General features: G+C 41.4%; 1 protein-coding gene across 5 annotated transcripts in view; it reads right to left on the reverse strand.

Moving 5' to 3' along the window:
• The window catches only part of SPECC1L (sperm antigen with calponin homology and coiled-coil domains 1 like), a 182,963-nt gene that overhangs the window by 65,140 nt on the left and 105,347 nt on the right, over nt 1–12,476 (reverse strand). For all 5 annotated transcript variants that reach the window (XM_049865402.1, XM_049865404.1, XM_049865406.1 and 2 more), the window contains exon 10: nt 12,367–12,457. In XM_049865402.1, coding sequence (XP_049721359.1) covers nt 12,367–12,457 — 91 coding nt within the window. The remainder of the gene's footprint in view (nt 1–12,366; nt 12,458–12,476) is intronic.

Raw genomic sequence — 12,476 nt, forward strand, 5'->3', positions numbered from 1 at the left:
GTCTTGGCAGAGAAGGGTTTTAACAATCAAGTGGATAGGGTGACCTATTCTGTGGATACCAGTCATGCTCTTTCCCTAGCCACTCCTGTCGTTTCCTAATAGGCTCAAGAATAAAGTGGCCATGGTGGCAGGGATGGCAATTATGCATGGGCACAGCAACATGGACTTCTACTCGCCAAGGCTGACTTGGCTACAGCCACTGGTGACTTCCCAATATGGCACCATTTCTCCAGGTGGTCAGCCAGCTACCTGGTGGCAGGTTGGCTACACTGAACTACTTCCAACACGAAAAGGGCAGCATTTTGTTCTTACTGGAATAGACGCTCACTCTGGATATGGATTTGCCTTCCCTGCACGCAATGCTTCTGTTAAGACTACCATCCATGTACTCACAGAATGCCTTATCCACTGTCATGGTACCCCACACAGCACTGCCTTGGATCAAGGGACTCACTTCACAGCAAATGAAGTGTGGCAATGGGCCTGTGCTTATGAATTCACTGGTCTAGCAAGTTCCCCATTGTCCCCAACCAGCTGGCTTGACTCAACAATGGAATGGCCTTCTACAGACACAATTATGGCACCAGCTAGCTGGCAATATCTCCCAGGTTTGGGGCAATGTTCTCCAGGAAGCTGTATATGCTCCATACCAGCGTCCAATATATGGTGCTGTTTCTCCCACAGCCAGAATTCATGTGTCCAGGAATCAGGGGTGGAAATGGGAATGGTGCCACTGACTATTACTCCTAGTGACCCACTTGCAAAATTTTTGCTTCCTGCCCCTGCAACCCTTTGCCCTGCAGGTCTAGAGATCTTAGTTCCAAGATGATGAATGCTGATTCCACTGAACTGGAAGCTAAGAATGCCACCTGGCCACTTTGGGTTCCTCACGCCTCTGGATCAACAGGCAAAGAAGGGAGTTACTATACTGGCTGGTGTGATCGATCCTGATTACCAAGAGGAAATTGGATTGATATTATATAATGGAGGTGAAGAAGGGGATGTCTGGAATGCAGAAGATCCCTTAGGGCGTCTCTTAGTACTACCATGCCCTGTAATTAAACTCAACGGAAAACTACAGCAACCCAATTTCAACATGTCTACCAACAGCCCAGACCCTTCAGGAACAAAGATTTGGGTCACTTCACCAGGCAAAGAACCACGACCAGCTGAGGTGCTTGCTGAGGGCAAAGAGAATACGGAATGCATGGTGGAAGAAGGCATACCAGATGCAGAAACGAGGACTGTAACTGTTTCAAGTATTTCTGCTTTGTATGTGTGCATCAGATATTTTTGTTTTCTTCACATAAAATATAAGATGTAAACAGGGCTATTGCGTTTTTGGTTGTATGTGTGTTTACTGTATCATGTTAGGCACAGGTATGCTTTCTAATGGTCTTTATTCAGAGATTATCTATGGTTTAAGGAGATGTGTACAGGTACCAAGTTGACAAGGCTCTGTGTCAACATGGCTGGGACGTGATTCTCTGCATTTTGGCAGTTGTATGATGCTGTAATCACTTCCATGATAAGATTTGATATAATGTGATCACCTCCATGATGGGATCTGCTGTGAGTTGCCAATCAGTTGAAAGGGAGTTTCCTCGGGGGTGTGGCTTGCATTGAATATAAGTAGACATTCTGGAAAGGCTCGTGGGCTTTCAGTCACTCTGGATCTTGTAGCTAGCTCCTGTTCATGTGACCTTTGGTTCTTGGGACTTGAACTAGCAGCTTACCTGCGGTCTTGCCTGTCGCCCTTGGGATTTGTCGATCTTTGTGGCCTGTGAGCAAGAGCCCTGCTCTCTGACCTGTTGATCGTGGGTTTGCCAGCCTTTGAGGCCACGTGAATAAGGAGAAGCCTCTATCCTCACCCAAAGACTTGGGACCTTCTAGCCTCTACAGCCGTGTGAGCCATTTCCGTGATATCAATCTTTCTCTCTGTATATATATTTATACACTTTACTGGTTTTAATTCTCTACAGAACCTAGCCTAAGACACATGCTGTGATTAAAGTCAATGGAAAACTACAGCAACCCAATTCCAACGTGACTGCTAATGGCCCACACCCTTCAGGAATAAAGGTTTGGGTCACCCCACCACGCAAAGAGCTATAACCAGCTGAGGTACTTGCTGAGTGCAAACGGAATATGGAATGGGTGGTAGAAGAAGGTAGTTCTAAATACCAGTTATGATCATGTGACCAATTGCAGAACAAGGACTGTAATTCTTATGAGTATTTGCCTAGACTTATTATGTGTGTGTGTGTGTGCATATACATAAAACATTTTTGGTTTTTTCTATCTTATCCCATCAGTTGTAAAATACAAGCTGTAAAAGGTGCTAGTACATTTTTGACTGTGCCCACGTTAGTTGTATCATGTTAGGCACAAGTATGACTTTATAATTGTCTTTATTTAAAGATTATGTATGGTTTAAAGAGATATGTACGGGTGCCAAGTTGACAAGGGTTGCCTGTGATGGTTAAAGTTATGTGTCAACTTGGCTAGCCCATGACTCTCCAAATTATGTAATTTTCCTCCATTTTGTGATCTGATATAAGGGGAGTTTCCTTGGAGGTGTGGCCTGCATCCAATATATATGGATGTTCTGGCAAAACGCTGTCACTGTCTCTCTCTCTCTCAATCCTGCATCCGACTCGTCATCATCTGACCTCAGGCTCTTGGGATGTGAGCTAGCAGCCTGCCATCTGACCTGCTAATTTTGGGTTCGTCAGCCCCTCAACCACACGAGTCAAGAGAAACTTCCAGCCTGATTCCTGACCCACAGATTTGGGACTTGCCAGCCTCCACAGCTGTGTGAGCCATTTCCTTGAAATAAATCTCTCTATATATATTTACATACACGCTTCACTGGTTTTGCACCTCTACAGAGCCCAGCCTAAGACAGTCGGTGATGGACATATGCATAAGCCCCAGTCATTCCCCACACAAAACCTGTTTCTAAGGTGCCTGATTTAATTTTTTTTTGTTCACAGCACACACTACAGGCATGCAATTGAAAATAAAACCCATGACATTTACTGCTGAGACTTTAGCTCAACATCTATTTAAAACTATTTAATATTGCAAGCCCAAGGGTCCAAGTTGATCTCAACTTGGCAGAGAGCCGCCAGCATAGCTCAGCGCCTACTTTCTGAAAATGTACAAAAATGTACTGAAAGCCCCAATAGGTTATTCTTTTCAAAATTATTTGTTGTAACATTCAATAGCCACAACATAAATCTGCTGCCAAACTTTCCCTGCAAGAATGAATGTGACCAGAGGTACCTGTCACAGTAAGAATGTATGTTCATTTACTACTGCAATGAACGGCTGGTTTCTATCTTCACATCAAACTGTCAGTTTAATTCTTCAGGAAATAAGGTTAATGTATTACAATCAAGTGCAGCAGACAGGAGAGATCATATCCTGCAGGAACAGATTCCATTCCACTGCCACAATAATAAGAGCAGAAGTACACAGGCAACCGTCAGAGTTAGAAAATAATGAAATCCTTCTGTGGTTAAGACACAGGGCATGTGGAGCTATTCTGCCCTTTAATCCACTCATTAAACAAAAACCATCTGGGTGTACACTCCTTGCCAGGCACCTGGCTTGGTGCAAAGGTCACAGAGGGCAGAAAGGAGAAAGGACACTTGCCATCATGCAGTCTAGAGTTGAAGCCAGACGTTAAAAACTCATTACAAATGAAGGAAGCTAGGAAAGGACAAGGGACTCTGACGACACAGCAGAGGGGTGTGACCTGGTCTTGCAGGGGGGTCCAGAAAGGCCTCTTCAGGAAACAACCTCTAAGATGGGTCTAGAAGGATAATAGTTTATATATAGGCAAAGGAGAGTCTAGAGGGGAAGGGTGTTCCAGGCTGAGTGTCCAAAGTATGCCAGGAGAAATTCAGAATAGTGGTGCTCGGCGTACAGCAGGTGAGGCTGCACAGGTCAGCTGGGAGGACTAGATCATGCAAGAGCAAACCATGCAGACAACATAGGCCAAGTTCAGAAGTCTGGACTTTATCCTGTTGGCAATGGGGAGTCAGGAGGCTTTATCAAATTAAAATTCCTCTGGCTGCAGTGGACTGGAGAGGGGTAACAGTACCCACAGGATGACCAGTTATATAATGGAGATGATGGTGTCCTGGATTTGGGTGGTACCAGTAAAGGTGAAAGGAGCAAATCCATTCAACAGCACTCTAATGAGGTAGAAATAAAAGACTTGCGGACCAATTTGATGAGAGATAAGAGGAAAGGTGACAGGTACAAAGATAAGAAAGGTGATGAGTATTATGAGAGGAAAAGAGATATGGACACATTAAATTTGAAACTCTGTGAGATGTGCTGGGAAGCAATTAGAGAGGTCAGAAGTTCAGATGAAAACTCTGAAGTGAATACAGAAAGTGTAGTACCTGTAGGAGACGGGAAGAGCAAGTTTTTTGTATTTTTTTTTTGTTGTTGTTAACATAAGTAAGATTTGAGCATTTTTAAATGCTGAAAGAAGAAAGCCAGTAGAGTGAGTAAAGTTGAAGATACAGGAGAAGGAGATAATCAACAGCATGAGGCTAATAACATCTGAGAAAGCCCAAGCCCAGAGAGAGGGATAAATCTAAACAGAGATATAGTCTGTTCATTTCCTACAGACAGCTGGAGATAGCATAAGCGGACTAGGTTGATACTTGACTCTAATGCTCTTACTTTAGAAATAAATAGGTACAGATAGTTGTCCCTTTATTGTTTCCTGCAGTGCAATGGGTTTCTCTTTATACGTGGCCTTTCTGGTCCTAGGTTTGTGGTTCTGCTAAAAATAACTGGTTGGGCCACAGTCTGCCCTGTGATTTCTCTATTTTATGCACCTTGCAGGGACTGGACAAAATAGGGTCATTATGAAGTCAGAATTAACTTGACAGCAATGGGAAATTCTGTATGAAACTCTACCCAAATCCCTTGGGGATCTCTGAACTCCACAAGCACTCAGGTTCTAAGGAGTTGAATAAAGGGCAAAATAACCCAGCTTCTGAGTAGATTAACTCATACTCCTACATTGCAGACCTAGCAGAAGTAAAGAGATACCCATATTTCAGGGCATAAAACCAATCACTACTGTCCTACTTCAGGCGTCTAGCTTTTAACAGAGTTATGAAATATACAAAAAGCAAAGCAAAACAACAACAACAACAACACTATACCACCACAGAAAGTAATCAGTAAAACTAGTCTCAGATATGACACAAATGTTGGAACTATCGGAAAGGGCATTTAAAATAACCATGATTAATATGTAAAAGTCTCTAATGGAAAAGGCAGACAACATACAAGATTAGATGGGTACTTTTAGCAGAGAGATGGGAATTATGAGACTCAAATGAAAATGCTAGAAATGAAAAATATTGTACAGTAATTCCCACTTATTTGCAGGGAAGACGTTCCAAGACCGCCAGTGAATGCCTGAAACTGCAGATAGTGCTGAACCCTGCTATATACTACGTTTTTCCCTATACACACAAACCTATGATGAAGTTTTATTATAAATTAGGCAAAGTGAGAGATTAAAAACAGTAACCAATATTAAAATAGAGGCACTTTGTGGCTTCTCTACGGCATATCTAAATTGCCAGCATCACTACTCTCGTGTTTTGCGGCCATTGTTAAGTAAAATAAGGGTTAGTTGAACATGAACACTGCTAACAGCAGATAACTGAAACCGCAGAAGTGAAACTGCAGCTAAGGGGGTACTATTGTAACTGATAAGATGAAAGCCTTCAGCAGGCTTATCAGCAGATTTCACACAAGCAAGGAAGAAACTGGCAAACTTGAAACAGGGTAGCAGAAATTACCCAAACTGAAACACAAAAACAACATGTAATTCAGAATCTCTGGAACAATATCAAATGGTATAACGTGTGTAACTGGAAAGAAGGAGGAGGAGGAGGAGGAGGAAGGAGAAGGGAGGAAGGTAGAGAAGGGAGAAGGAAGGAAGAAGGAAGAAGAAAGAAGAGAGTTAGTAAGAGTGAGACAGAATATTTAAAGAAATAATGGCCAATAAATTTCCAAAATTAATGACAGACACCAAATCACAGATTCAAGAGGCTCAGAGAACACCAAGCAGGATAAAACACAAAAACCAAAACAACACACACACACCTCAAAGCATATAAAATTCAAACTGCTTAAAACAAAAGACAAAGACAAAATCTTGAAGACAGCCAAGAGGAACCAAAAAAAAAAAAAAAAGAAGAGGTACACATAGGGGGCCAAAGGTAAAAATTACAGCTGACTTCACATCAGAAATCATATAAACCAGAAGACAGTAGACTGGTATCTTTAAAGTGCTGAATGAAAAAACTGTCTACCCTGAATACTATACCCAGAAAAATATCTTTAAAAATGAAGAAAAATTAAAACTTTCTCAGACAAAAACAGTGAGAATTTACTGCCACCAGACCAACTTCTATCAGAAATATTAAGAGAAGTTCCTCAAGCAGAAACTTAGATCTACATGAAGAAATGAAGAGCACGAGGAAATGGAATAAAAGAAATGAATAAAGATTTGTGTTTTTTCTTTTTTAACTACGCTAAAAGATAACATGGGGGTGACCCCATGTGTATCAGAGTAGAACAGTGCTTCATAGACTTTTCAATGGATGATTTTTGAAAGCAGACTGGCAAGCCTTACTTCCGAGGCATCTCTGGGTAGATGTGAACCTTGGACCTTCAGTTAACAGCTGAGCATAGACTTTGATGAATTAAAGTTGTATATTGTAAACCCTAGGGCAATGGTTCTTACCAGGGTAAATTTTGCCCCCATGAGGACACATGATAGTGTCTATAGGCATTTTTGCTTGTTACACCTGGGTGGGGGGTTGCTATTGGCATCAAGTGGGTAGAAGCCAGAGATGCACTGAACATCCTACAGTACATAAAACAGTCCCCCACAACAAAGAATTATTTGGCCCAAGATGTCAAGATTGAGAAACACTGCCATAGAGCAACCACTACAAAAAAAGTTTTTAAAGGGATATTAGTAGTAAGTCAAGGAGATAAAATAGAATTAAAAAAGTCAATAAATCCAAGCAAAGGCAGAAAAAGAGGAAAAAAGAAATAGACTAGATGATCAAATAGAAAATACTTAGCAACACGGTAGGTTTTAATCTGACTATATTGATAATCACATTAAACGCAAATGGTCTAAATCTGCCAGTTAAAAAGACAGATATTTTAAGGTTAAATAAAAAAGCAAGACCAAATTATATACACTACAAGAAACCCAATTTAAATATAAAGACATAAACACATTTAAAAGGATGGAAAAAAGATACACCATGCAAGCATTAACCAAAAGACAGTCTGAGTAGCTATATCAATATCAGATAGACTTTAGAACAAATATTACCAGTGATAAAGAGGAGGAACATTACATACTGATAAATGGCTCAATTCTCTAGAACACACAGCAATTCTAAATGTGTATGTGCCTAACAGCAGAGCTTCAACACAGACGAGGCAAAAACCAATAGAACTGAAAGAAGATGTAAGACAAATCCATAATTAGAGACTTGAACACTCTTCTCTTAGTAATTGATGGAACAAATTGACAGAAAATCAGTAAGGACGTAGGCTCTCAGCCAACCAGGTCTAACTGACGTTTATAAAACACTCTACCCAGTAACAACAAAATAAATGCATTTTGCTAAGTGAGAGAGCCCAAACTTAAAAGTCTATATATTATATGATTTCATTTATATGACACTCTGGAAAAGGCACAACAGTAGGGATTGAAAACATCAGTGGTTGCCAGGGGTTGCACTGTGAGGGATGCGTTCACCATAAAGAGGGATTTTTGTGGTGATGGAGCTGTTCTATATGGAACTGTGATTGATAAATGACTCTGCATTTGTCAAAACCCATAGAAATGTACACCACAAAGAGTGAATTTTTGTTGTTGTTAGATGCCACTGAGTTGATTTTTGACTCATAGCAACCCCATATGACAGAGCAGAACTGCCCCGTAGGGTCTTCTAGGCTATAACCTTTATGGGGGCAGATCACCAGGTCTTTCTTGCCTGGAGCTGCTGTGTGGGTTTGAACCATCAACTTTCAGTCAGCAGCTGAGCACTTAACCATCGTACCACCAGGATTTTACTGTATGTGACTTAAAAAAAAAAAAAATCAAGTAGAATGTGAGAGGGGGCTAAAAGATGAGTCTAGATCATCTTGTGGTACCACAAAGTAATGAAGTGTTAAAAAAAAAACACACAGGACACAATGTGACAGGGCTCCCAATGGCCAGAGCTGGAATAACTAGAGCAACAAGATGAACAATAGTATTAGATAATAAACCAAAGAATAAATTAAATATCTATAAAATTAGGATTTCTTAATTTAAATTAAATAAAAGTTTAAAATAAGGAGGATTGAAATAAATACTTCCAAGATTATTATACATACTTTTCCCATATAGATTTTTTTTTTTCAATATACTGAGTTTTTAAGAATTTTTAAATCTCCAGCCTCAAGTAATACAACTTACCAAATAAAAACTTGGTATTAATTTCTTTAAAGAACATAACTACACTGGGACCAATCTGTTTTCTAAGATACTTACACGTCTGAATTGATTACAGAGACAACATGACATTCCACAACTTGACACTGACAGTTGGGTAATCCCTGGCACCTCCAATCAGTCCCTACATCGAGCTGAGGTTTTGCTCAACGTTTTGGGCCTCCTAAGATCTCTGTGCAACTGGGACAGTAAAAACCCTTTTCAACTGCCTGTATCCACAGTGCTAATTCACCTTCTATGACGGTTTACTGAAGTGGTATCAATTATGAACCTCGCCATTAATTCAATCACGGACAATACCAACAAAAGAGTGTTTGATCAGTGCATTCATAACAAGATTTCTCTGGTCTGAAACATTTTCCTGAAACTAACATCTAGGCATGATGCTAAAATATATGCCCCCCCACCCCACCGCCCAAAAAATCCTCTATTTTTAAGCCCTTACGGGAGGCGGGGGGAGTCTCTTAAGTATAAGCAGGCCAAGAGGCAGCATCTTTTTACATTTCGGTAATAAAGCCACTAAAACTTCCAAAATGCAAATAACAGACTGTAAGTTTCTTGGTTCATGCCAAGATAAAAGAGACAATCCAGGAAGAAAAGTAATTCAAGACAGAGCTTGAAAATCCTACTGTCTTATCACAGTTTTGACAACCACAGTGACTTTTTATGATAAAAAAATTACTGGGCTGTTCTTAGTTTTGCAAATGGTTTTTCCCCCTAATGACTGCTGAAGATAAAAGACCACACTACCAACAACTTCCTGGAGAAAAATTAACCTCAATGTGTTTCCCTCTCTCTCCTGTATTTGTACTTTTTCAACAACGCCTCATTAAGGCATCATAACAGATCGCAATGATGAGTCAGACCAGCATCAACACAGGCTGACTGCACACACACAACGTCCAGTGGCATTACTGTTTGATAGATTATCAGATAAAAAAAAAATGAGGAGAGCCAGGAAAAGGTTTAATTCAGGAAAGCCCTGGAAAACCTTACATATTTAATCTGTGTCTTCAAAAACCTGGGCCCAGAGACCCTCCATTTCCCACTCCCATTCACAAAAGCCAAAGGTAATTTTTGCCCAGTTTCCCAAATTTGTCCTTTGCTAACAATCACCTCAGAAGCTTATGTAAAAATGAAACTTCCAAGCTCCCTTTCCTGGAAAGTGCAGTCGGTAGATCTGGGGTAAAGCTCAGGGCTCTGTATTTTAATAAGATGCAGGTAAGCCTCAGCATAAGCTTAAGTTGCTGGTTGTCCCAGGTAAACCTTGCCCCACCGTGATCTGACCAAGATGAGTCAAGAAGGTAGCAGAAAGGGGAGAAGGTCCCCAAGATCTGCTTTAGCTTGGCCTCAGGAGGGTTGGTAACGCCCTGAGTCACTTTTTACTGCAGCATCGCTACCCTTCTCCAAGGCCATTGGGGCATGGGAACTCAGTAGTCTCTGGTGTCTCAGGGTCACCTTAATGCTCTCCAGGTAGGGTCTCTCCCACAGCACTCTCTGTCACACCACTGCGGCCAGGTTCCACTCAAGGTTTCGAGACCTGGGCAGAGAGTTTTACACATATTCTCAAACATGCTCATATAGAGCTCCTGGTTCTGACTGTACTTGGCACAGACTGCAGGTCCAAGGCTGACTTCATTATAGAACTCAGGACCACATGACAGGCAGCACAGAGAATACTCCTGAATCCCTGAACAAACCACTTGCGCCACCCAGGCTCCTAGAATTACCATATGACCCAGCAATTCCACTTCTAGGTTTTTGTCCTCAGTGCAAGCAGCTTTTCTAGGATCCCCAGGACACAACCTGAAGCCCTGGTGGCACAGTGGTTAAGAGTTCGGCTGCTAACTAAAAGGTCGGCAGTTCAAATCCACCAGCCACTCCTTAGAAACCCTATGGGGCAGTTCTATTCTTGTTCTATAGGGTCACTATGAGTCTGAATCAACTCGATGGCAATGGATTGGGTTTGGTTTGGTTTAGGACACAACCTGTACTGATTCTTTCTAACAGCTATCTGTTGGCAGCTAAACAAAATTCTGCAGACTTTGGTTGCCTTGCAACGGACTGGCTACTTACAGCAGATCCCATTGTGGCGGTGAACACATTATATCAAATCTCATCATGGAAGTGATCACATCATACAACTGCCAAACCACTGAGAATCATGGCCCAGCCACATTGACACACAACCTTAACCATCACAGTGTGTTAGAAGCGGTGTAAGTACTAAGGTTAAGTGGGAGTGGCTTACAATTTTAAACAGGATGCTAGGGAGGCCTCCCAAAGGAGGGGACTTGAACAACATCTTGAAGGAGACTAGGAGTGAGTCGTGTGGACATCCAGGAAGAGCTCGAGCAGAAGGGAAGGCAGGGCCCAGTTCCTGAGTCATGAGTGAGCCGAGTGCCAGGGGACCAAAAAGGAGCCCCTGGCGTTGAGCAGAGTGGGCGAGAGAGAAGATGAGGCAAGAACCGTAACTGAGGCCAGGCTGGGGAGGGTCTTGAGGAAATTGAGAGAACTCTGGCCTTTTCTCTGAAAACAGGGGTAATGCTTCGAGAGCTAGCTTTTAACAATGGATTCTAAGATATGACACCAAAAGCACAAGCCACAAAAGAAAAAATTAGATAAATTAGACTTCAACAAAGTTAAAAAGTTCTGTTCATCACAGGACTTTCTCAATAAAATAGAGATCAGGGTGATTGGGGAAAAAATTGAGGTAACCACATATCTGATGAGCGTTTAATATCCAGAATATAAAAAGAACTGCTACTTAACAACAAAAAGACAAAACAACTGAATCAAAAAATGGGTAAAAGATTTGAAGAGACAGTTCTCCAAAGAAATACAAAGGGCCAATACGTACATGAAAAGATGGTCAACATCATTAATCTTTAGGGAAAACAAATCAAAACCACCATGAGATATGACTTTACCCCCACTAGGATGACCATGATTTAAAAAAAACAGAAAGAAAACAACAGGTGTTGGCCAGGAGGTGAAGAAACTGGAACCTCCATCCACTGCTGGTAGGAATGCAAAATGGTATAGCCACTGGAGAAAAGTTTGGCGGTTTATTAAAAAGTTACACAGAATCACCATTGTTGTTGTTACCATGTTAGCTGTTCTCAAGTTGGCCCAGACTCATGGTGACCCCATGTGTTGCAGAAAAGAACTGCTCTATAGGGTTTTCTTGGCTATAATCTATACAAAGGCAGTCTGCCAGGTCTCTCTTCCACAGAGCTGCTGCGTTAGTTCAAACAACCAACCTTTAGGTTAGCAGCTGACCCCAAACTGCTTGTACTACCCAGGCTCCTAGAATTACCATACGGCCCAGCAATTCCACCCCTAGGTATAGACCCAACAGAACTGAAATCAGGAACGCAAACAGATACTTGTACACCCATATTCGTAGCAGTATTGCTCATAATAGTCAAAAGGGGGAAAACAACCTATATGTCCTTCGACAGATGGATGGACAAACACAAAGTGGTCCACCCATACAAGGGAATCTTATTCAGCCGTAGAGAGAAATGAAGTCCTAATACATGCTATTTACATGGATGAACCCTGAAATCATTATGCTGAGTGAAATAAGTAAGTCACTAACAACAACAATTAAGATGCATTATTAGCGAGCTTCTAATAAAGATGTACACCAGGTTGGTTTAAGTAATGCCAAAAGCAAAGAAAATAACACTTTAATTAGCCAAAAAGCCACAACAACCCAAAAATTACAGAAAGCATGAAATACTGTTGTATCTTGGGTGCAGTTTCCACAAATTGAAAGTGAAGTATACCTTGAACAGGGATTTCCCCATAGTTTGGTCTCTTATCCGTCAGGGCTGTTAGAGGTTTGGACGTCGCGATTGGTCCACTTATGGAATGTCTCTGAAATCAAAAGATAAAC

The sequence above is a fragment of the Elephas maximus genome, chromosome 22 (genome assembly GCF_024166365.1).
Source record: "Elephas maximus indicus isolate mEleMax1 chromosome 22, mEleMax1 primary haplotype, whole genome shotgun sequence".
In the NCBI taxonomy this organism is placed as follows: Eukaryota; Metazoa; Chordata; class Mammalia; order Proboscidea; family Elephantidae; genus Elephas; species Elephas maximus.